This window comes from Schistocerca cancellata, chromosome 1, assembly GCF_023864275.1.
Source record: "Schistocerca cancellata isolate TAMUIC-IGC-003103 chromosome 1, iqSchCanc2.1, whole genome shotgun sequence".
NCBI classification, from domain to species: Eukaryota; Metazoa; Arthropoda; class Insecta; order Orthoptera; family Acrididae; genus Schistocerca; species Schistocerca cancellata.
In genome coordinates this window covers 252,699,683-252,723,456 of record NC_064626.1, presented here as the reverse complement: position 1 = coordinate 252,723,456, position 23,774 = coordinate 252,699,683, and the positions used below count along the sequence as shown (strand labels likewise).

At 45.1% G+C, this 23,774-nt stretch overlaps 1 protein-coding gene across 1 annotated transcript in view; it reads right to left on the bottom strand.

Annotated features, from left to right (window-relative positions):
- Positions 1-19,097, bottom strand: part of LOC126170534 (TNF receptor-associated factor 4) — a 602,024-nt gene extending 582,927 nt beyond the window's left edge. The window contains exon 1 of the mRNA XM_049920733.1: positions 19,032-19,097. Coding sequence (XP_049776690.1) covers positions 19,032-19,096 — 65 coding nt within the window. The 5' untranslated portion in view covers position 19,097. The remainder of the gene's footprint in view (positions 1-19,031) is intronic.
- Between the last annotated feature and the right edge of the window lie 4,677 nt (positions 19,098-23,774).

The window sequence follows — 23,774 nt, the reverse complement described above, 5'->3', positions numbered from 1 at the left end:
AAAATTTTGGAATCGACGTGTAAGTTTCTTTCTTCATTCATTTAGTACATATAGTCTTGTAAAAGCGGATAAACTGTTTTAAAACACCCTGTACTTTGAAAAGCTATCGTACAAATATTTTTTCGTAAATTGTGCACAGTTTCTTTGGTTTACCGTAATATTTTGTTCATTTTACAGTATCTCGCTAGAATAGTAGTTCAACTTTAATCATCATTTGTCGTCAACATGTGGAATAAATACGTATTTATATAATTGGCGTGCTGCACCTGTAAAACGGAGGTTTCGCACTTACAGATGACGCCTTGTTGTAATTTATCATGACAGAGAGAGCGAAAGGTAAGAAAGTGTCAATAATGTTTTTCATTAATCGTTCCTCTGAAACAGACGCTGATTTAGGATTGAAAAGGCGTAGTACAAGGAATAGTAATATAGATATTACCACGAAAAAAATAAAGATTCGTAATTTAGTTTTGTTTTACTTTTTAGATACGCGTCTCTACTCCTGGTGCATATTAAAATCCCCTCGTCTCAGTATCGTAGCACGCCGAAAGAGGATTTGGCTCCTCTTTCGTCGCAGCCCAGTGAGGGCTAAAGAGGTCATCCGCATTGCCTTTACACAGTTGCGACATTTTTGTTGCTGCCGGCAACAGAGTAGCAAACGATGCTCCATTTACAGAATGAGATTTTCACTCTGCAGCGGAGTGTGTGCTGATATGAAACTTCCTGGCAGATTAAAACTGTGTGCCCGACCGAGACTCGAACTCGGAACCTTTGCCTTTTGCGGGCAAGTGCTCTACCATCTGAGCTACCGAAGCACGACTCACGCCCGGTCCTCACAGCTTTACTTCTGCCAGTACCTCGTCTCCTACCTTCCAAACTTTACAGAAGCTCTCCTGCGAACCTTGCAGAACTAGCACTCCTGAAAGAACGGATATTGCGGAGACATGGCTTAGGCACAGCCTGGGGGATGTTTCCAGAATGAGATTTTCACTCTGCAGCGGAGTGTGCGCTGATATGAAACTTCCTGGCAGATTAAAACTGTGTGCCCGACCGAGACTCGAACTCGGGACCTTTGCCTTTCGCGGGCAAGTGCTCTACCATCTGAGCTACCGAAGCACGACTCACGCCCGGTACTCACAGCTTTACTTCTGCCAGTAACTAGTCTTCTACCTTCCAAACTTTACAGAAGGTCTGCTTCGGTAGCTCAGATGGTAGAGCACTTGCCCGCGAAAGGCAAAGGTCCCGAGTTCGAGTCTCGATCGGGCACACAGTTTTAATCTGCCAGGAAGTTTCGATGCTCCATTTGTTTTGGTTTCGGTATTGTGACGTGGATTTCAGTGTGTACGACGATAGCACACCTGAAAACAGAAAAATAGGAATTTAGTTTCTCTATTTTTTTAAGCGATGACTAAAATCTTCTGACTGTTCCTAATACTTGGAGTAGGAATTACACTAACACTAAAAGCGACAAATAAATAGGTGTCAATGAATACGCTGGACAGGGCGGAATGTTGGATGCACGTACTGGTGAAAAGCAAATTGGAAGCATCATATTATTGGGTTTCTTGAGCAACTAAGTTCAGCAACTTTTGTTCGACAGTTCAGTTTTAGTCTCACTTAGAAACAAATCAGCATCTTAAAATATTTGACATTTTGTCAGTCACAAATGTATTTTGGTACAATATTGTAGGATAGCTCTACATTGAATTTGTATTATTTGCAGAAAACCAATCATTGAGAATAACATGTGATATTCACGACACTCATATCGTATGTACCTCTTCTAAGAGGTATCTACCTGTACTTTCCAAACATACATAATCTGTAGCGAATTTCGTCGTACATTATATATTAAAATTGGGAAGGTAAGCAATGTTAATAGCTAAAAAACTATCTTCGTTACTCAGAACTAAAACTGTTAGTGGCACCGAAAGGTGAATAACAGGAAGTTACAAACATCTTTGGCCATTTACCAAATGACATAAGGTATCTGGCAGGTAACAAAGCATTTTTAAACTGTATTAGTTTCGTATGTGTACAGAGTGAGTAACGTAAGGCGTAACACTTCCTTCATTTCGTGAATAGTTCGAAATATCAAAACGAGGCTCTCTGCAAATGAAATTACAGAGAGAGGCACGCAATTCTGTTGTATGTTTAATCCTTTCGTGTCTTGTACCAATTAAGACACTGGAGGAAGCCTGGTTTTTAAATGGAACGATATACGTTCTTGTAATGACATTCGAAAACTTTTGAAAAGAGGAGTACAGTGATATAACTCTTGTTAATGTCTGCTTTTCCCAAAAATACCCGAGGAATGTGAAAAAACTGAAAGGCGACCGCTGTCGTCTGTTGCGTTGTAAGTACCATCCAGTGGGCCTCTCATGCCACGCTTCGTCGTTGTATCAAGCGACTGTTTGTACCATACTGCACTGTACTATATAGTACAAGTTAGCACACACCTCCATTTGCAACTATCTCAGCTGATCCTGATTCTACGGCGTTTAAAGTAATACCAAGAAAATACGTGTAGTATTAGTAGCGCAGGCCTTTCCTTTTGCTTCAAGTACGACAGAGTATGACTCGAGAGCCCCAAATGGTCGATTGCACTGCAACAGCCGATTCCAGCTGCCTTGCCTTCCAGGTTTGGCACATTTTCCGGATATTTTTGCGACGAGTTTCTACGCCAACATCATTTATTAATATAATTGCGTAGGCTTCCTCGGCCAGTCAGTCCATGGACCCTGCATGTCAGCCGGTGACTGCTCAAGCTGGTGGAGGCTCTGTAATGGTTTGGGGCTTCTGCAGTTGGAGTGATATGAGACCCCTGACTCTGACAGGTGACACGTACGTAAGCATTCTGTCTGATCATCTGCATCGATTCATGTCCATTGTGCATTCCGATGAACTTGGACAATTGCAGCAGGACAGTGCTGGACAGAATTGCTACGGAGTGGTTCCAGGAACACTCTTCTGAGTTTAAACACTTCCGCTGCCCACCAAACTCCCCAGACATAAACATTATTGAGCATATCTGGGATGCCTTGCAACGTGCTGTTCAGAGGAGGTCTGTTACGGATTTACGAACAGCCCTGCAGGATTCATGGTGTCATTTCCCTCCGGCACTACTTCAGACGTTAATCGAGTCCACGCCACGTCGTGTTGTGACACTTCTGCGGCTCGCGTTGGCCCTACACGATATTAGGCAGGTGTACCAGTTTCTTTTGCTCTTCAGTGTCTTTCACAGCAGCGAAGATGAAGAAGAGCTCATATCTTTTAAGGTATGCATTTTGCGACCCATGTTTACCAGACATTTTTTCCTTGTTTTGGTCCATACTACCATCTCTGAAAGTTTGTTGGTGGAGTTGTACTTCAATCTGTATAGTGTCCTTTGTTATTCAGTTATCTTCAGACCACACACTCATTGAGATACCCTCGAAAAATATGTTGGAAATTTTTTATGTTTTTAAAAACTTTAACCATGGAACGAAATATTACTTCCCTGCAGATAACTTTCGATTCAGTCAATCGCTGCTCAGGGTTTCATCACTTTTGTGAAGGATCCTTTATGGAAATACTACAGTGAAGATAATCTGAAGAGAGTTTCGTAAGTCACTTACGGATGGTTTGCGACACCAGTTAGTTGATCGAGATGCTGGTTTCAATACGACGACGTCATGCGCTCTTTTTATCGCATAAAAGTGACTGGTAGCAGAAAATACAGATAAACAATCGTTCCTCATCATTTCGATAGGAACCGAATAGTGTACCAAGGTCTCGAGGAAAAAATAAATGAATTGAGGAGTGAATTTAAGAAGATGCAAAACAATATAGTATTTACAGCAGAGCATGAGCAACAGGGATTTTTAAATCATTTTCATTTGATGAGCGAGAAACAGAAAAAACATGAGAAATATTTAGAAAACCGACGTTCACAGGTGCAGTAATCGATAAGACCTCATGCCACCCCCATAAACGTAAATTAGCAGTCTTCTAAAATTCTATGCACATGTCTAATTTTATCCCACTAAGTCCTAAGAGCAGGATGATGAAGTGAAAACAGGTTGGTAAACAGAGGTATAAAATGGTTTTGACGCGGGTTCAATAATAGGGCATAAAAACCAATAGGAAAAATCCGCAGAAATATAGAGTGATTCATGCTATACTGGGGAAATATCTCACATAAATTGACAAGGTTATTCGACAACAAACGGGTTAAAGTTGCATTCAGGACGGAGAACAAACTGAAGTAGGGCTGAAGCATAAGTTGGCGCAAGGGAGAACTCGATGGGAGAGGAGGAAGTTTATGAAATAAAGTGTCAGGATTGTGGAGTGGAGTTCGTGGGGCAAACTGGAAGAAAATTTAAAGTAAGATTTAAAGGGCATAATAATAATGAGGAAGATTCATCGGCGGTGCCGAAGCACATCGAAGTGAGCAGCATTCATCACAAGCAGCATAACGCCACTGCGCATTGAGGATAAAGGGTTGTTACTGTCAGACTTAGAGGAAGTTGAGATTTTTTGCCCTTTAAGAGGGGAATGCGTCAGCGTGGTAAATGACAAGACTGAAGTGTCCAATGAGCATTTCAGGTCCGCTTTAGCGATGTCCTCCTTGAGAAGCAGCCACCAACTTTTCTAAATAGCGATATTGGGTATAATATTTTATGTGGGTCATTCTATATGGAGATTCACACTGCAACATATGTGCAGCATTAATTTTTAAAATTTGCGATTACTTGACATATAATGTTCAAAGATTTTACGATGGACAGTGACATCGTGTGCTGTAATAAGTGCACTATAGGATAGTACTATCTTTGGTAGGTGAAGGCACCTGCGGTAGTTTACAGCTGAGCCTTGTGAGATGTTCAAGGATGAGCTGTATGCTTGACAATGTATGTCTGTTGTTGGCTTTTTGAGGATGCCCAGTGCCATATAAGATTTAAGCTATGTTACACTCCTGGAAATTGAAATAAGAACACCGTGAATTCATTGTCCCAGGAAGGGGAAACTTTATTGACACATTCCTGGGGTCAGATACATCACATGATCACACTGACAGAACCACAGGCACATAGACACAGGCAACAGAGCATGCACAATGTCGGCACTAGTACAGTGTATATCCACCTTTCGCAGCAATGCAGGCGGCTATTCTCCCATGGAGACGATCGTAGAGATGCTGGATGTAGTCCTGTGGAACGGCTTGCCATGCCATTTCCACCTGGCGCCTCAGTTGGACCAGCGTTCGTGCTGGACGTGCAGACCGCGTGAGACGACGCTTCATCCAGTCCCAAACATGCTCAATGGGGGACAGATCCGGAGATCTTGCTGGCCAGGGTAGTTGACTTACACCTTCTAGAGCACGTTGGGTGGCACGGGATACATGCGGACGTGCATTGTCCTGTTGGAACAGCAAGTTCCCTTGCCGGTCTAGGAATGGTAGAACGATGGGTTCGATGACGGTTTGGATGTACCGTGCACTATTCAGTGTCCCCTCGACGATCACCAGTGGTGTACGGCCAGTGTAGAAGATCGCTCCCCACACCATGATGCCGGGTGTCGGCCCTGTGTGCCTCGGTCGTATGCAGTCCTGATTGTGGCGCTCACCTGCACGGCGCCAAACACGCATACGACCATCATTGGCACCAAGGCAGACGCGACTCTCATCGCTGAAGACGACACGTCTCCATTCGTCCCTCCATTCACGCCTGTCGCGACACCACTGGCGGCGGGCTGCACGATGTTGGGGCGTGAGCGGAAGACGGCCTAACGGTGTGCGGGACCGTAGCCCAGCTTCATGGAGACGGTTGCGAATGGTCCTCGCCGATACCCCAGGAGCAACAGTGTCCCTAATTTGCTGGGAAGTGTCGGTGCGGTCCCCTACGGCACTGCGTAGGATCCTACGGTCTTGGCGTGCATCCGTGCGTCGCTGCGGTCCGGTCCCAGGTCGACGGGCACGTGCACCTTCCGCCGACCACTGGCGACAACATCGATGTACTGTGGAGACCTCACGCCCCACGTGTTGAGCAATTCGGCGGTACGTCCACCCGGCCTCCCGCATGCCCACTATACGCCCTCGCTCAAAGTCCGTCAACTGCACATACGGTTCACGTCCACGCTGTCGCGGCATGCTACCAGTGTTAAAGACTGCGATGGAGCTCCGTATGCCACGGCAAACTGGCTGACACTGACGGCGGCGGTGCACAAATGCTGCGCAGCTAGCGCCATTCGACGGCCAACACCGTGGTTCCTGGTGTGTCCGCTGTGCAGTGCGTGTGATCATTGCTTGTACAGCCCTCTCGCAGTGTCCGGAGCAAGTATGGTGGGTCTGACACACCGGTGTCAACATGTTCTTTTTTCCATTTCCAGGAGTGTATATTAAAGGACGATACTCTGATGAGCCAAAACATAGTGATCACTGCAAACCGCGAGGGTGAATGTCTCCTGGTGGTGTTGCGGCAATTGAAAGCAATAAGGAAAGTATCTAAGGGAAGAGAAAAAAATGGTGCAAATGGCTCTGAGCACTATGGGACTTAACATCTGTGGTCATCAGTCCCCTAGAACTTAGAACTACGTAAACCTAACTAACCTAAGGACATCACACACATCCATGCCCGAGGCAGGATTCGAACCTGCGACCGTAGCGGTCGCGCGGTTCCAGACTGTAGCGCCTAGAACAGCTCGGCCACACCTGCCGGCTGGGCTTCCATGGGTTCTGTGGTGGTAATCAAAGACATCATGACAGCAGTAAACTACGTGAACATTATTGCGGACCACCTGCATCGCTTCATGCTTGAAGTCTGCCTCTATGCTGGTGATATGGCAACAGCAGGATAACTGACCTTGTTGCAATGTCAGGATCGTGCTACACTGGTTTGAGGAGCATTATAGTGAACTCAATTGATGTCTTGGCTAGTGAGCCATGGCTGGCTCATGCTATGCGTTGGATTAAACCTTGGTTGCTATTCTGTGTTTAGTCTCCCGCAGTTATCGCGATTATGCTGTTATCCTCTTTTTACGCAAGTGGCAGCAGCGGTGTGTATCGATATTTGCACCTTGGACTATCTTTGGCCTGGCGCTTATATTTACCTGCTGGGCTGTGTGTGGGCAGTTGGTCGGTTAGCGTGGAGCAGCGAGGAAATCTCCGCGGTGAGTAGTTTGGCCGAGCCCGCTAGCGGCCTCTACACAGTGCCGGAGTGTGTGCTGCTGTTCCCATTGCTACGAGGTTCGTGGCTCACCGATCCTGGACATGAAAGTTGAGTTTTGACTTATCTATCGGCAAGTCACGACTGTTCACTTTGTGTCGTTTGGAGTTCGTTGTCGGCTGTTGGGATATTCCCGCGAGCAACAATGTGTGTTTTCAAGTTGGTAAATTTTAGCCACCCTCCAGTGGAGTTTAACTGTACTTAGTTATTTGAATTGAAGTGCACCAGCGGAATATTCTGCCTCGTGGCTGTTAACGTTCTGGTGACCTTCCCTGGCCTTTGACGTAAATTCAGTTAGTGTAATTTCCTCATCGTGTTGATGTCCAGCACGGCGTGTAGTTTGACAGCTCAATGTATAATTGGTTGTGGGCGCCAATACCTTCTACGTTGTTCCAGTGAACTCCCTGTGCTGGTCGGGTGAAGCGGAGGTTATCTTGTCGGTGGGTCCGCTGACTGTCTGTCCGTTGGGTTGTCGTCGGATCGGCAATGGTTGGGCCGACTGCCTGTCTCACCTAAGTGAGCGTTAGTGTTTGAATCCTAGGCCGACCATCGGAACTTCTGAGCGCCCTTGAGTGTACTGCCTTTTCTTGTTTGTTCTTGTAGTTTGTACTTATATGGCTTCTAGGCGATTTTTAGATTGAGGTTGTTTTGCCTTTAAGGCGTCAGATGGTTTGGGCGTTCAGCCTAATTTAAGAACTGTTTTATGTAAAGCCTTTGGCATTTTTAAAATTAATGTTATTGAGTCTTAAGTGTTGGCCGTCAGCCGATTTTGAATTTAAGTTATTTGCTCTTAAAATGTCAGATTATTTGGGCCTTCATCTAATTAAGGAACTGTTATAAGATAAGGCTTGCCTTTTAAATTTCTGATTTTGGTTGAGCTATAAGTTATTGGCTTTCAGCCGTTTTTAAATTAAAGTGGTCTTGCCCATAAGGCATGAAATTGTACGGCGCATTTAGCCGATAATTAAGTTCCAAAACTAAAACCGTTTCTTTTCTTAAAAAAAATTTTTTTCTTGGCTCTTGTAATGTTTGATCAAATAAAAGGTTGTATGTTCGAGTGTAACTGACAGCCGCTGATTTTGGCCCCTTTCCACAACTTTAACTACCTGTCCTGTGCTGCGGGTTTAGCAGGGCGTCTCAGCCAGCAAATATGTCTGATCTGTACCTTTTGCAACACATATCGGGCGCCAGCTGCGTGTCAGTAAACAAACATCCCGTAATTTGCGGGAACTGCTGTACGTAGAGATCTGGTGCCGGATACCTCTAGAGTCCTGTCAATTACTTGTATAATCCATATCAAGCAGAATCACTGCTGTATTGTGCTTGTATAGTGGACCACACGCTATTAAACAGGTGGTCATGATGTTTTGGTTCATCGGTGTGTAATATTTACTTAGTTGTCAGTACGTATATTATTGCGATGTATTGATTCTTTTCCTTATTTTATAGCATCTGATAATGGGATAACGTAGTTGCGAAACATGTTGTGGTAGATATATTAGCCGCGCGGTTAGAGGCGCCATGTCTCGGATTGCGCGGCCCCTCCCGCCAGAGATTCGAGTCTTCCCTCGGGCGTGGGTGTGTTGTTTTTAGCATAAGTTAGTTTAGGTTAGCTTAAATAGTGTGTAAGTCTAGGGACCGATGACCTCGGTCCCTTAGGAATTCACACAAATTTGAACATTTAGATAATATCTAATGGTTTCCCCCTTTCAAGCTAGACGAGTTTCGTTCTTTGTAGTTTTTTCGTTTGATGCTTATTTCGTGAGGTATTTGGCCCGATCACTTCTCAATGGACCACCCTGTATTCAGGTGATTCATGTGGAAAGGTTTCCGATGTGATTATGGCAGCAAGACAGGAATTTACAGGCTGAACGCGCATAGACGCATAGGACTTTCGATTTCGGAAATCGTTAGGGATCTCGGAAGATCCAGTGTTAAGAGTGTGCAGGGAACATCATATTTCAGGCAATATCTCTCGCCATGAACAACGCAGAAGCCGACGGCCTTCAGTCAACGACCGAGAGCGGCGGCGTTTGCGTGTAGTTCTCAGTGCAAACAGACAAGGGACAATGCTAGAAATAAACGCAGAAATCGGCGTCGATCGCTAGACGAACGTATCAGTTAGGACAGTGCGGCGAAATTTGGCGTTAATGGGTTATCTCTATTTCTGGGAGGTGATGACACAGTACTTGAAGGATCTATGATAATAAACAAAAGAGACAAGTAATACTGAACTGATGTGGAAATCATCGAAACGTTCCCGTTTAAACGAGGTGTTCTACGTTAATTAAATATTATACGAATTATAACATTCCCGTTTTTCTATAATACACTACCACTAACTATGCAAAAATGATTATGTTGTACCTGCGTAAGTAGCACACATTTGTCGCATATCGCTAAGAATTTCCTGCTTTTCATTTATTTCAAGCATATTAACATCACGGAAAGACGGCCAAAGAAACGTAGCAATTTTATGTCTTGAAGTGATCACTATCTTCTTACAAACGGAAGTCAGGGCTCGATTTTTTAATCGTTTATACCTCCTGTTAAAAATACATATATGTTAGTACACATCAATTACGCTAGTTAATTATAAATCTATCGCGTGTCATAATGAAACAGTGCTTTCAACTGCAGTAATTACTCATCTGACAGTCAATTACATTGACACTGCAAATTTGTTGCAGTTTGTGAAACCAAAGAACTAACTGGATTGTCGGTTCTTTTTTGCCTTCTAATTCATTTGTGGCCTCTTAAAATGGTCTCAGAAAATGCGCAATTTTTCCTGCAAGCTCATTATCACACCCTTGCAATCTCTAAGCGGCGTTCTTTTCCGTCAGCAAAGCTGCAACTTCGTTATATTGAGTGTGTAAGGATTCCAGCATAGTGTACAAGCTGTTCCAGCGTGTGCAGACCTCTAGTTTCAACGATGATTTCAAAGACGAGCAGAGGCCACTTTTCTTAATGTACCTTACAATGCATTTTGCAGTATTTATTGTTGATGCGATGTTCAGGGCATGATTTAACAAGAAGTTATCTTTATAGGAAGTAAGACTAAGTGCAGAGCAACACAAGGAATCCTTTCGTGATTTTTCAAAGCCTTTATTACATTGGCACCCTGGTCGGAGACAAAAACAAAACTGTGCAACATGTCCGGCGAAATGTCCCAATCAGTCATCCTCTCTTCAATTTCTTTCATAATCCACTCCTGGAAATTGACATAAGAACACCGTGAATTCATTGTCCCAGGAAGGGGAAACTTTATTGACACATTCCTGGGGTCAGATACATCACATGATCACACTGACAGAACCACAGGCACATAGACACAGGCAACAGAGCACGCACAATGTCGGCACTAGTACAGTGTATATCCACCTTTCGCAGCAATGCAGGCTGCTATTCTCCCATGGAGACGATCGTAGAGATGCTGGATGTAGTCCTGTGGAACGGCTTGCCATGCCATTTCCACCTGGCGCCTCAGTTGGACCAGCGTTCGTGCTGGACGTGCAGACCGCGTGAGACGACGCTTCATCCAGTCCCAAACATGCTCAATGGGGGACAGATCCGGAGATCTTGCTGGCCAGGGTAGTTGACTTACACCTTCTAGAGCACGTTGGGTGGCACGGGATACATGCGGACGTGCATTGTCCTGTTGGAACAGCAAGTTCCCTTGCCGGTCTAGGAATGGTAGAACGATGGGTTCGATGACGGTTTGGATGTACCGTGCACTATTCAGTGTCCCCTCGACGATCACCAGTGGTGTACGGCCAGTGTAGGAGATCGCTCCCCACACCATGATGCCGGGTGTTGGCCCTGTGTGCCTCGGTCGTATGCAGTCCTGATTGTGGCGCTCACCTGCACGGCGCCAAACACGCATACGACCATCATTGGCACCAAGGCAGAAGCGACTCTCATCGCTGAAGACGACACGTCTCCATTCGTCCCTCCATTCACGCCTGTCGCGACACCACTGGAGGCGGGCTGCACGATGTTGGGGCGTGAGCGGAAGACGGCATAACGGTGTGCGGGACTGTAGCCCAGCTTCATGGAGACGGTTGCGAATGGTCCTCGCCGATACCCCAGGAGCAACAGTGTCCCTAATTTGCTGGGAAGTGGCGGTGCGGTCCCCTAAGGCACTGCGTAGGATCCTACGGTCTTGGCGTGCATCCGTGCGTCGCTGCGGTCCGGTCCCAGGTCGACGGGAACGTGCACCTTCCGCCGACCACTGGCGACAACATCGATGTACTGTAGAGACCTCACGCCCCACGTGTTGAGCAATTCGGCGGTACGTCCTCCCGGCCTCCCGCATGCCCACTATACGCTCTCGCTCAAAGTCCGTCAACTGCACATACGGTTCATGTCCCCGTTGTCGCGGCATGCTACCAGTGTTAAAGACTGCGATGGAGCTCCGTATGCCACGGCAAACTGGCTGACACTGACGGCGGCGGTGCACAAATGCTGTGCAGCTAGCGCCATTCGACGGCCAACACCGCGGTTCCTGGTGTGTCCACTGTGCCGTGCGTGTGATCATTGCTTGTACAGCCCTCTCGCAGTGTCCGGAGCAAGTATGGTGGGTCTGACACACCGGTGTCAATGTGTTCTTTTTTCCATTTCCAGGAGTGTATTTACTCCTGTCTTCTTAACGTCCGGGAATTTTGTTGTAAATAAAACATTGTTCACAAGAGACCAATCTGTATTAATGTAATGTATTGTAAGCGTCAAATAGTGCACCTGATTATCAACTGCAGCAGCACATGTTTTATTAATAATTTCCGCAATAACAGAAGGCGTTATGCTGTTTCGTATTGCATCAGCTTGTTCTTTGACATGTCTGCTTATAATAGAGGGATGTGCCATGACATCTGCCACGTTAACTTCTCCATAACGCACACCTAGATGTTTTAATTCTTGGTTTAGCTCTCTGAAACCTTCACCGGAAACAGCAATAAAAGATCTCATATCTTTAGCACACATTACAACACACTTTGCTGCAATACTATTTTTTATTACTGCCGGTATCCCTGAAGGAGCTGTATCTTTGTAAGGTTTCTTGCAACTGTGTTTCTTTAAATGAGTGGTTCCCGACTGGAAACAATAATGTGGAGCAGTTTATGCACGATAGGTACCCAGTAGACGCACTGTTTTCGACCACAACCAACAGAAATGTACTCCATACTTGGCTTTTTAGACCTTCCCGTTTCTTCAATGTGTAAACATTGGTTTCAATCTTACGTCTTACTGCACTGGCTTCCTCGCGCTGCATGATTACAGAAAGACACACCACAAATGAGAAGCTCGTAGTGGCCGCAGTCTCACACGGATAATGACACGTATGTGTTCGAAGTTACGTGCTACGTATTCGGTCACGGCTTCTATGCTCGGTCACAAGAACTAGTGCGGGCAGCCTATCCAGTTAGGGTGTGCTCGCCCCATCTCGTATTTTGTGCTCGCTTACTCGGTCATGTAGGACTCTATGGGCTATGTTTACATAGAATGGACTAGGTTTTCTGGTCCAACTGAACCGGCCATTGACTGGAAATGGTTATGTTCGGCCACTTGGAGAGCATTTGTAGCCTTTCACGAACTTCATCTTTCTAAACAGCGATGGAATTTTAATGGATGACAATGCGCTATGTCACTGGGCCACAGTTATTGTTCGCGTTTGTTTTGAATAATATTCTGGACAATACGAGGAAATTATTTGGCCACACAAATCTCCCGACATGAATCCCATTGCCGGAGTGGCCGAGCGGTTCTAGGCGCTACAGTCTGGAACCGCGCGATCGCTACAGTCGCAGGTTCGAATCCTGCCTCGGGCATGGATGTGTGTGATGTTCTTAGGTTAGTTAGGTTTAAGTAGTTCTAGGTTCTAGGGGACTGATGACCTCAGAAGTTAAGTGCCATAGTGCTCAGAGCCATTTGAACCACTTTGAATCCCACTGAACATTATTTACGGGGCATAATCGAGAGGTGAATTCGTCCACAAAATCGTGTATCGGCAACACTTTCGCAATTATGCCCGGCTACAGAGGCAGCATGGCTCCGTATTCCTGCAAGGACTTCAGACGACTTGTTGGCTCCGTGCCACGTACAGTTGCTGCACCACGGCGAGTAGGAGGAGGTCGGACACGATATTTGGAGATATTCCTTGACTTTTGCCATGTCAGTGTATTTTATGGATAAATGTCGACGTTCTCTATTTCGGTCTTTAGGTACTGTTTCCAACACTTTTCGGAAATGAAATCAAAAAGAAGAAATAGAGAGAGGTATCGGAATTGACAAAACTGAAGTACAGAAAGATTAGATACCCATCGCAATTAAAACATAAAAACCGAAATATAGAAGATAGTCGAAGGACTTATATTCATAAAATGTACTGGCCTTATTGTTAGAAGTTGAAACGTCCCCATTGGAAAATTGTTTATTACTGTGCTGGTAAACCTCTTACGTTTTTTGATTTTCAAACAGCTGAGCAAAACTGAACATACTCAGACATTTATCTCTTTACTTATTCTGATCAACATTAAACTCACACACAATATTTTTAGCGCAACGCAATGTGACTTTCAAAAATCCCCACAAAAGAATGGCCCTGACTAACAATAACCTATACCTTTCATGAATCACTTACCTCACAAAAATCTTCGTTACTCGAACTACTGCAATACAGCGAGCGCCAATACTGCCAGCTAAATAAAAGGTTCTAACTACTGAAGGCACTACCTACTGATAGGCACAGTTAGCAAATGAAAGATTTTGATGAAGAACAAACAATGTATTTACCTTAATAGTGTTCAAAAGTCATCATATATATATCAGTTCATGATATCCAGTATTACAAATTTCCTTTTTCTGGCGGACACACGTCCAGAACGTCCGCTCTCAAAACTCTGGCATCTCTCTCTCCACATCTACCACTGCTGGCGGCTCACCTCCAAGTGCACAACGCTACGCGCTGTTCACATCCAACTGCCCAACACTACAACAGCGAATACTTTAACAATGCCAACCAGCCACAGACTGCACACAGCACAGTCAGTGATTTTCATACAGAGCGCTACGTGGCGTTACCAACATAAAAACCTAAACAGCCTACTTACAAAGTGTTAAACAAATCCAGTGTATCGCCATGCCTTCTGCTGTCAAGAGAAAAGAGTAGGACATTTTTGCAGTTCTAACAGTTGTTAAGCGGTTCATTTGTTATGTGTCTGTTGCTGTATTTTTAGATGTGTGCCACCATCATTTGAAGCACTTTTTCTTTTAATTTGAAATGACTTTCTTAAACTTATAGGGGACATATTTTATGCTACACAGAAAAATAAATATAGTTGGTATGGACATCTTTCGTGCTATGTATTTTGCTTTCCTCAGGAAAATGTAGATCACTTTGCATGATCTCTGGGGATACAACTACACTGAATTTGAGGTGAGTGATGCCAGTGGCTAGAAATCGTGATGTAGCTAACAATCTCCCCTCGCAGCTTACACCCTCTCTCACGACCGTATTCTTTTTCGTTAAGACTGGTTTCATGTCGGTCAGCAGCTCCGCCATCACGTTTCATTTGTTCTTAGATAACTACGAACATCATCGGCTGTCTGTCTCCTCCCTAAGTGACAAAGCGTGGCTGAGTTTCTCTCTTCGCAGCAATCACTTCTTTGCTCACAGTTTTCTGTCGACTTTTCTTGGCCTTGTTACCTCTAATACAGTGAAGGCAGACCCTTGTTTTTGTGTGTCAAACCAAGCGGCATAACGTCGAATATAATATTGGTGAAGTTACTTAAACAATTTAATAGTCATGGGTGACTGAAACTCGACAGTAGGAAAAGGAAGAGAAGGAAACATAGTAGGTGAATATGGAATGGGAGTATGGAATGAAAGAGGAAGCTGCCTGGTAGAATTTTGCACAGAGCATAACTTAATCATAGCTAACACTTGGTCCAAGAATCATGAAAGAAGGTTGTATACATGGAAGAAGCCTGGAGATACTAGAAGGTTTCAGATAGATTATATAATGGTAAGACATAGATTCAGGAACCAGGTTTCAAATTGTAAGACATTTCCAGGGGCTGATGTGGACTCTGACCACAATCTACTGGTTATGCACTGTAGATTAAAACTGAAGAAACTGCAAAAAGGTGGGAATTTGAGGAGATGGGACCTGGACAAACTGAAAGAACCAGAGCGTGTAGAGAGTTTCAGGAAGGGCATAAGGGAACAATTGACAAGAATGGGGGAAAGAAATACAGTAGAAGAAGAATGGGTAGCTTTGAGAGATGAAATAGTGAAGGCAGCAGAGGACCTAGTAGGTAAAAAGACGATGGCTAATAGAAATCCTTAGGTAATAGAAGAGATATTGAATTTAATTGATGAAAGGAGAAAATATAAAAATGCAGTAAATGAAGCAGGCAAAAAGGAATAAAAACCTCTCTAAAATGAGATCGACAGGGAGTGCAAAATGGCTAAGCAGGGATGGCTAGAGGACAAATCTAAGGATGTAGAGGCTTATCTCACTAGGGTTAAGATAGATACTGCCTACAGGAAAATTAAAGAGACCTTTGGAGAAAAGAGAACCACTTGTATGAATGTCAAGAGCGCAAATGGAAACCCAGTTCTAAGCAAAGAAGGGAAAGCAGAAAGGTGGAAGGAGTATATAAAGGCTCTATACAAGGGCGATGTACTTGAGGACAATATTATGGAAATGGAAGAGAATGTAGATGAAGATGAAATGGGAGATATGATACTGCGTGAAGAGTTTGACAGAGCACTGAAAGATCTGAGTCGAATCAAGGCCCCGGGAGCAGACAACATTCCATTAGAACTACCGACAGCCTTGGGAGAGCCAGGCCTAACAAAACTCTAGCATCTAGTGAGCAAGATGTATGAGACAGGCGAGATACCCTCAGACCTCAAGAGGAATATAATAATTCCAGTCCCAAAGAAAGCAGGTGCTGACAGATGTGGAAATTACCGAACTATCAGTTCAATAAGTCACAGCTGCAAAATACTAACACGAATTCTTTACAGACGAATGGAAAAACTGGTAGAAGCTGGCCTCGGGGAAGATCATTTTGGATTCCGTAGAAATGTGGGAACACGTGAGGCAATACTGACCCTACGACTTCCCTTAGAAAATAGATTAAGAAATGGCAAACCTACGTTTCTAGCTTTTGTAGACTTAGAGAAAGCTTTTGACAATGTCGACTGGAATACTCTTTCAAATTCTGAAGGTGGCAGGGGTAAAATACAGGGAGCGAAAGGCTATTTATAATTTGTACAGAAAGCAGAAGCCAGTTATAAGAGTCGAGGGGTATGAGAGGGAAGCAGTGGTTGGGAAGGGAGTGAGATAGGGTTGTAGCCTCTCTCCCATGTTATTCAATCTGTATATTGAGCAAGCAGTAAAGGAAACAAAAGAAAAGTTCGGAGTAGAAATTAAAATCCATGGAGAAGAAATAAAAACTTTGACGTTCGCCAGTGACATTGTAATTCTATCAGAGACAGCGAAGGACCTGGAAGAGCAGTTGAACGGAATGGACAGTGTCTTGAAAGGAGGATATAAGATGAACATCAACAAAAGCAAAACGAGGGTAATAGAATGTAGTCGAAGTAAATCGGGTGATGCTGAGGGTATTAGATTAGGAAAAGACACTTAAAGTAGTAAAGGAATTTTGCTATTTTGGGAGCAAAATAACTGATGATGGTCGAAGTAGAGAGGATATAAAATGTAGACTGGCAATGGCAAGGAAAGCGTTTCTGAAGAAGAGAAATTTGTTAACATCGAGTATAGATTTAAGTGTGAGAAAGTCGTTTCTGGAAGTATTTGTATGGAGTGTAGCCACGTATGGAAGTGAAACATGGACGATAAATAGTTTAGACAAGAAGAGAATAGAAGCTTTCGAAATGTGGTACTATAGAAGAATGCTGAAGATTAGATGGGTAGATCACATAACTAATGAGGAGGTATTGAGTAGAAGTGGGGAGAAGAGAAATTTGTGGCACAACTTGACTAGATGAAGGGATCGGTTGGTAGGACATATTCTGAGGTATCAAGGGATCACCAATTAGGTATTGGAGGGCAACGTGGAGGGTAAAAATCGTAGAGGGAGACCAAGAGATGAATACACTAAACAGCTTCAGAAGGATGTAGGTTGCAGTAGGTACTGGGAGATGAAGAAGCTTGTACAGGATGGAGTAGTACGGAGAACTGCATCAAACCAGTCTCTGGACTGAAGACCACAACAACAACACCTGTAAACAAAGCTTTGGGAACTGGGCGGCACTGGAATCGCTGACTGAAGTCGGCCGGAACGTGTGTCGGCTGTACCAACACCGACTCAAAGGAAGGCCTCGGCGCTTGTTGGTGACGTCACGTCAGCTAGGCACGGCGAACGCCATGCCTGTTGCAGGCAGAAACGCCTGGGCGTGCTTATCGCTATAAATGGTTCAAATGGCTCTGAGCGCTATGGGACTTAACAGCTGAGGTCATCAGTCCCCTAGAACTTAGAACTACTTAAATCCAACTAACCTAGGGACATCAGACACATCCATGCCCGAGGCAGGATTCGAACCTGCGACCGTAGCGGTCGCGCGGTTCCAAACTGACGCGCCTAGAACCGCTCGGCCACTCCGGCCGGGCTTATCGCTATAAATCTCTTATTTTTGGACAAAATGTTTGGTATTGGTTTGGATTCTGCAGTTTTATTTAGATGTATGGTTTTCTTACTATCGTAAAGCTACAAATGAAGATCATAGTTCTGTATTACTGAATCCTGTGGAAACAAACGGAGATCGATATGAGAAGATGCTTTGTCCCATTGCAAGCTTCGGAAATTTTACATTCAAGTAACTATATTTACTTGATCCATTTTGTTATCGAAACTTACCCCAACCCCCTTACAATGAACTCGTTTCTTTTATTTATTGATTTATTTTCGTTTGATATCGTCACTGGAAATGTGAACTAATTTACATGTGTAAATGTCCAACTGTTGCCAATCATTAGATTACAGTCGTTTTCAACGAAAGGGATTCTAAACAGGAAACAAAATAGCTTCATACATCGAAAATACTTTTTTAAACATGCACATTAGAAAAGATAAATATTCCCTCTTGCAACTGAAAGGAGAAACTTTATAAGAGAAAAAAATTTTATTTGATAAAGTAAGTATCTCTCTTTTGCCTCTTCTTCTGTCCCCCAACCCATCCCCAAACGTGTACAATCGCAAGATATTTCATTAACATTCAGTGCTCCTCACCCCACAGTCAACCAAGATACCTAGAGAGGAGCACCAATATGTTTACAGTTTCTTGTAAAAGCAACCCAGTACAAACGTAGCTTCCTCAGATTTACAGATAAGGTAAAGAAGCACGAATTCTGTTGCTGCTGGACCATGAAGTTGTTTTTGTTGTCAGTCCTTAAAACAGGTGGAAATTTAAGTTCAGGAGTACACTATTTGTTTCGAAGTGTAATGAATTGCACAATTAATTGATTGCAGAAATCTCTCAGAGAGGGAGACACCACCATTGAGTATGCCTGCAACAGGCCTGGCGTTGGCCGTGCCTAGCTGACGTGACGTCACGAACAAGCGCCGAGGCCTTCCTTTGAGTATGTGTTGGCTGTACACGAAATTGGTCGGTCCATCGGTCGGTCGGTCGGTTGTTGCATTTGTAGCTCGTCTTTGCGCGCTCGTCAAGGCGAGCGTGCCTCGCAGCCTCTGAAGCAGAGCTCGTGCAGTTAACGCGCGTAGGCACGCGCGCGGTGCAAGAGGAGAGCAGAAGAGTGAGCCATTGTGCGGCGGGCGGCAGAGCGGATCGCTACTCACCGTCGCAGCGACACGAACAGCGGCGGCGCCGCAGCTGCAGCCGGCGGCGGAGACGGCGACGTCATGGTGCGCCGCGGGCGACTGCCGGCCCGCCACGCGCGGTCGCGCCGCGCCGCGGCAGCTGCGCGCTGATAGCGGCGGCGCGGGGAGCGCGGGCACGGCTGGGCGCCCTATCTATCTCACTGCCGACCCGCACGCTGCTACTCGTTCAGACACGGCCAACCGATTCCGCTCATATTTGGCAGGTCGCTAGGGTGCAACCTAAAATGAAACGCTCTAAGAAACTGGTTCAACTGGCTCTGAGTACTGTGGGACTTGACCGCCCGGTTGGCCGTGACAACGCACGGCTTACCGGGAGGGAAGGAGCGCCTGGCCCCCGGCACGAATCCACCCGGCGGACTTGTGTCGAGGTCCGGTGAACCGGCCACTCTGTGGATGGTTTTTAGGCGGTTTTCCATCTGCCTTGGCGAATGCGGGTTGGTTCCCCTTATTCCGCCTCAGTTACACTATGTCGGCGATTGCTGCGCAAACAAGTTCTCCACGTACACGTACACCACCATTACTCTACCACGCAAACATAGGAGTTACACTCGTCTGGTGTGAGACGTTCCCTCGGGCGTCCACCGGCGGCCGAAACCGCACAATAACCCTGGGTTCGGTATGGGGCGGTGGAGGGGTGAAGTGGACTGCGGTAGTCGTCGTGGGGTTGTGGACCACTGCGGCTGTGGCGGGGACGGAGCCTCTCTGTCGTTCCTAGGTCCCCAGTTAACATACAATACAATACTGTGGGACTTAACATCTGAGGTCATCAGTCCCACTGGCCGGAGTGGCCGAGCGGTTCTAGGCGCTACAGTCTGGAACTGCGCGACATCTACGGTCGCAGGTTCGAATCCTGCCTCGGACATGGATGTGTGTGATGTCCTTAGGTTAGTTAGGTTTAAGTGGTTCTAAGTTCTAGGGGACTGATGACCTCAGAAGTTAAGTCCCGTAGTGCTCAGAGCCTTTCATCAGTCCCCTAGAACTTAGAACTACTTAAACTTAACTAACCCAAGGACATCACACACATCCATGCGCGAGGCACGATTCGAACCTACGACCATAACACCAGCGCGGTTCCAGACTGAAGTGCCTAGAACCGCTCGGCCACACCGGCTGGCGAAACGCTCTAAGATATTTTGGCTCAACACGCCCTAGGTTTTGAAAAAACTACCCATATTGTTATTATGGTCATTGTTATTTTATTATTATTATTATTATTACTAATGTTATTGTGATACTTGACTTTTTCCTACATAGACTATTACACGAACCGAGCGAGGTGGCGCAGTGGTTAGCACACTGGACTCGCATTCGGGAGGACGACGGTTCAATCCCGTCTCCGGCCATCCTGATTTAGGTTTTCCGTGATTTCCCTAAATCGTTTCAGGCAAATGCCGGGATGGTTCCTTTGAAAGGGCACGGCCGATTTCCTTTCCAAACCTTCCCTAACCGGAGCTTGCGCTCCGTCTCTAATGACCTCGTTGTCGACGGGACGTTAAACACTAACCACCACCACTATTCCACGAAGGGTTTTTTTTTTTTCAGGTAAGTCTTTTGCAGTGGAGAGTGCGAATATTTCTTCTTTATTGTTATTTCACCCCACCCCCTCCCCCCTTGCCCCACATGGGCCTGCAGGAGTGGTGGACTGTCAGCAGTACAGGCAACCCGCTCTTCAGCCAATGGACAATAAAGTAGTAAAGTACGTAAAAAAACCACATGAAACAGATAGCGGACATATTTAGAATTTAAAAACTTTTAAAAGTGAAAAATGAAATGGAAGTTTATAGATATATGACGGATGATCTTTTCCACTGGTAGTTAAAAATAGTAATAATGAAAGTTAAAATGAAATACAATAAGCACAATACCAGAGAAGGAAAGTTGCTACTCACCATATAGCGGAGATGCTGCGTCGCGATAGGCACAATAAAAAGATTCACATACTCATAGCTTTCGGCCATTAAGCCTTTGTCAGCAGTAGACACATACGCACACACACACACACACACACACACACACACACACACACACTCACGCAAACGCAGCTTGCACACACGTCTGCAGTCTCAGAGACCTGAAACTACACTAGTTTCAGCGCTCTGAGACTGCAGACGTATGTGCAAGTTGCGTTTGTGTGTGAGTGAGTGAGTGAGTGAGTGAGTGAGTGTGTGAGTGAGTGAGTGTATATGTGTGTCTACTGCTGACAAAGGCTTAATGGCCGAAAGCTGTATGTGAATCTTTTTATTGTGCGTATCGCGACTCAGCATCTCCGCTATATGGTGTGTAGCAACTTTCCTTCTTTGGTATTGTTACATTCCATCCTGGATTTTCCATTGTTTGATACAATAAGCACATATTTAAAACGTGTTGCCAAGACTCTGATATGTAAAAGAAGCACTTTCCTGTCTAGAAATTGGAAGAAACTGTCACGATAAAGGGAGTCAGTTGTCGAAGAGGAATAGGTTGGCCAGTGAATAGGGTAGGAATGTTGGGTATAGCGATGGAGGACTGGTACATGGCAGCTATGAGTAGGAGCAGCTGTTGGTACAGTAGAGGGCTGGAGTAGAGGGAGAAACTGGTGACATTTAAAATTATTGGGAAAAAGGGGTGTGAAAAGAAAGGCAAAAGGGACGAAGGGACGGTAAGGATATATGGCAAGGAGAGGGAGAGGAAGCCCTGATAAGGTGGCCTAGGTTGGGTGGGCCTATAGGTGGTAGTATGGGTAAATGTCGGGGAGTTCATGATCTGGGAGGGGGAGATGGTTGAAGTTTCTTTGGTAGAGCTTGTAGAGGGTCTGTAAATGGAGGGTTGGTGGGATGTGCTGAATATGAGCATTGGAAAGTAGAGGAAAGGGTAGGATTTTTGGAGTCTACAATTAGTGTAAATTCTTTGGAGGTGTTCAGTGTGAGTGAGGAGAGGTGGGAATGTGACGAGTTGTTAAAGGATCATTGTGTGGGAAGGTAAACAGATGCAAAAAGGAAAGCAGAGTGTTTGGCGTTCAACGATCTGGAGGGACTTAGAGAACTTTGGAGGGACAGATGTGCATGGATCATTTGCATAGCAAAGGATGGGGAAGATTAGGGATTTGTAAATGTGAAGGACTGTGGAGGTGCTGTCCTCATGTTTTACTGGTTAGTAGTTTAAGTCTACTGTGGGCTTTCTGCTGTATGGTTAGTAGTTGGAATTTCCACATTAGTTGTCAGGTAAAGGTTAGTCCAAGCTATTTAAGTGTGTTAGTTAGCTGGATGGGTCAGTCATAAATGGTGAGAAAGTCATGGAAACGGGTGATGCAGATAGACGTCTTAGAATTACTGCCTGCGTTTCGAAAGGTGTATCTTAAGGAGCCGTTGGTTATACCAGGAGTTAAACTGATTGAGGTGGATTTGGAGGCTTCGTTGGGATTTCTGGAGCGCAGGACGGAGGACGAGGACAAAAGTGTCATCTGTACAATGAAGGAGGTAGATGGGAGGAGGTGGTTTGCGCATATCAGCGGTGTATAAGAGGTAAAGGAGAGGGGACATTTTGGCTCAAGACATCCTCCTTTTTGAGAAAACTATCCTAAAGTTCACGATAGGACCGATGGATAATTGAAAACTGAGAAATTTTTATTATCAAATATGGGGTTCGCAAACACACGTTTTCCTAGGCATCGGGGAAAAATAAGTTTGAGTCGGTATTTAACACGGCGCACCTAATATGTAGACGGTCTGTTACCTATCGACAGAATGGGTGACGCTGCGATTTTAGCGAACGGTTCATCCGCCAGGGAGAAAGTGCATTCTTTCTTTGCTGCCGTGCTTCCGCGCATGCGCAGTAGGTGTATACGAGAATGCGCAGAACGCAGTATTTACAGCGGGCTTTCTGCTTGTTATTGTTTTCATCTGTGGCCAGTAGACGAGAAATACGTGACCTGTTGAGGACTCTTTTGGCTACTGTGCGAAGTTCAAATGGTTCAAATGGCTCTGAGCACTATGGGACTCAACATCTTAGGTCATAAGTCCCCTAGAACTTAGAACTACTTAAACCTAACTAACCTAAGGACATCACACACACCCATGCCCAAGGCAGGATTCGAACCTGCGACCGTAGCAGTCCCGCGGTTCCGGACTGCAGCGCCAGAACCGCTAGACCACCGCGGCCGGCGCTGTGCGAAGTATTCTACACATTTCTCAGTAAGTAGTTTCTTTTATAAATGCAGTAATAAAACAAATGAAAATGCTGCTTTTTTGTATTGCCCTTGATAAAAATCTGTACGCAGAATGATAGCTTCTTACTATAGAAATGAGATGAAACAAAGAAAGTATAAGTGTGCTTATGGAGGCATACTGCAAGGAAAGGTATCTACACGTTCCTCTAGATGATCAGTACCGTAATAAGGTACGTCTACAAATGTTTGATTCTGAGTTTATGTATTTTACGTAAACGTGCATGTAATTTTAGATTCGATATGTGAACGTATCTCCTTCATTGGAAGGTACCGCACGTGTTTGGTTAGACTGCATCCTTTGTATTATCTCAGCCAGGAAGGATAGTGCTGAGAGAATAGCCATAAGAGACAGAGCAGTTGTGTCGGCCACTACCATTGAGGACTGTAAAAGCCGTTTTACATCTTTGCGGCCGCACTATTGTAAAATAGCTTCCCCCAGTACTGCGTCACTTGCACGAATCCCGTCAGCAACTTGTCAAAACAAGGCTCTTCCATTA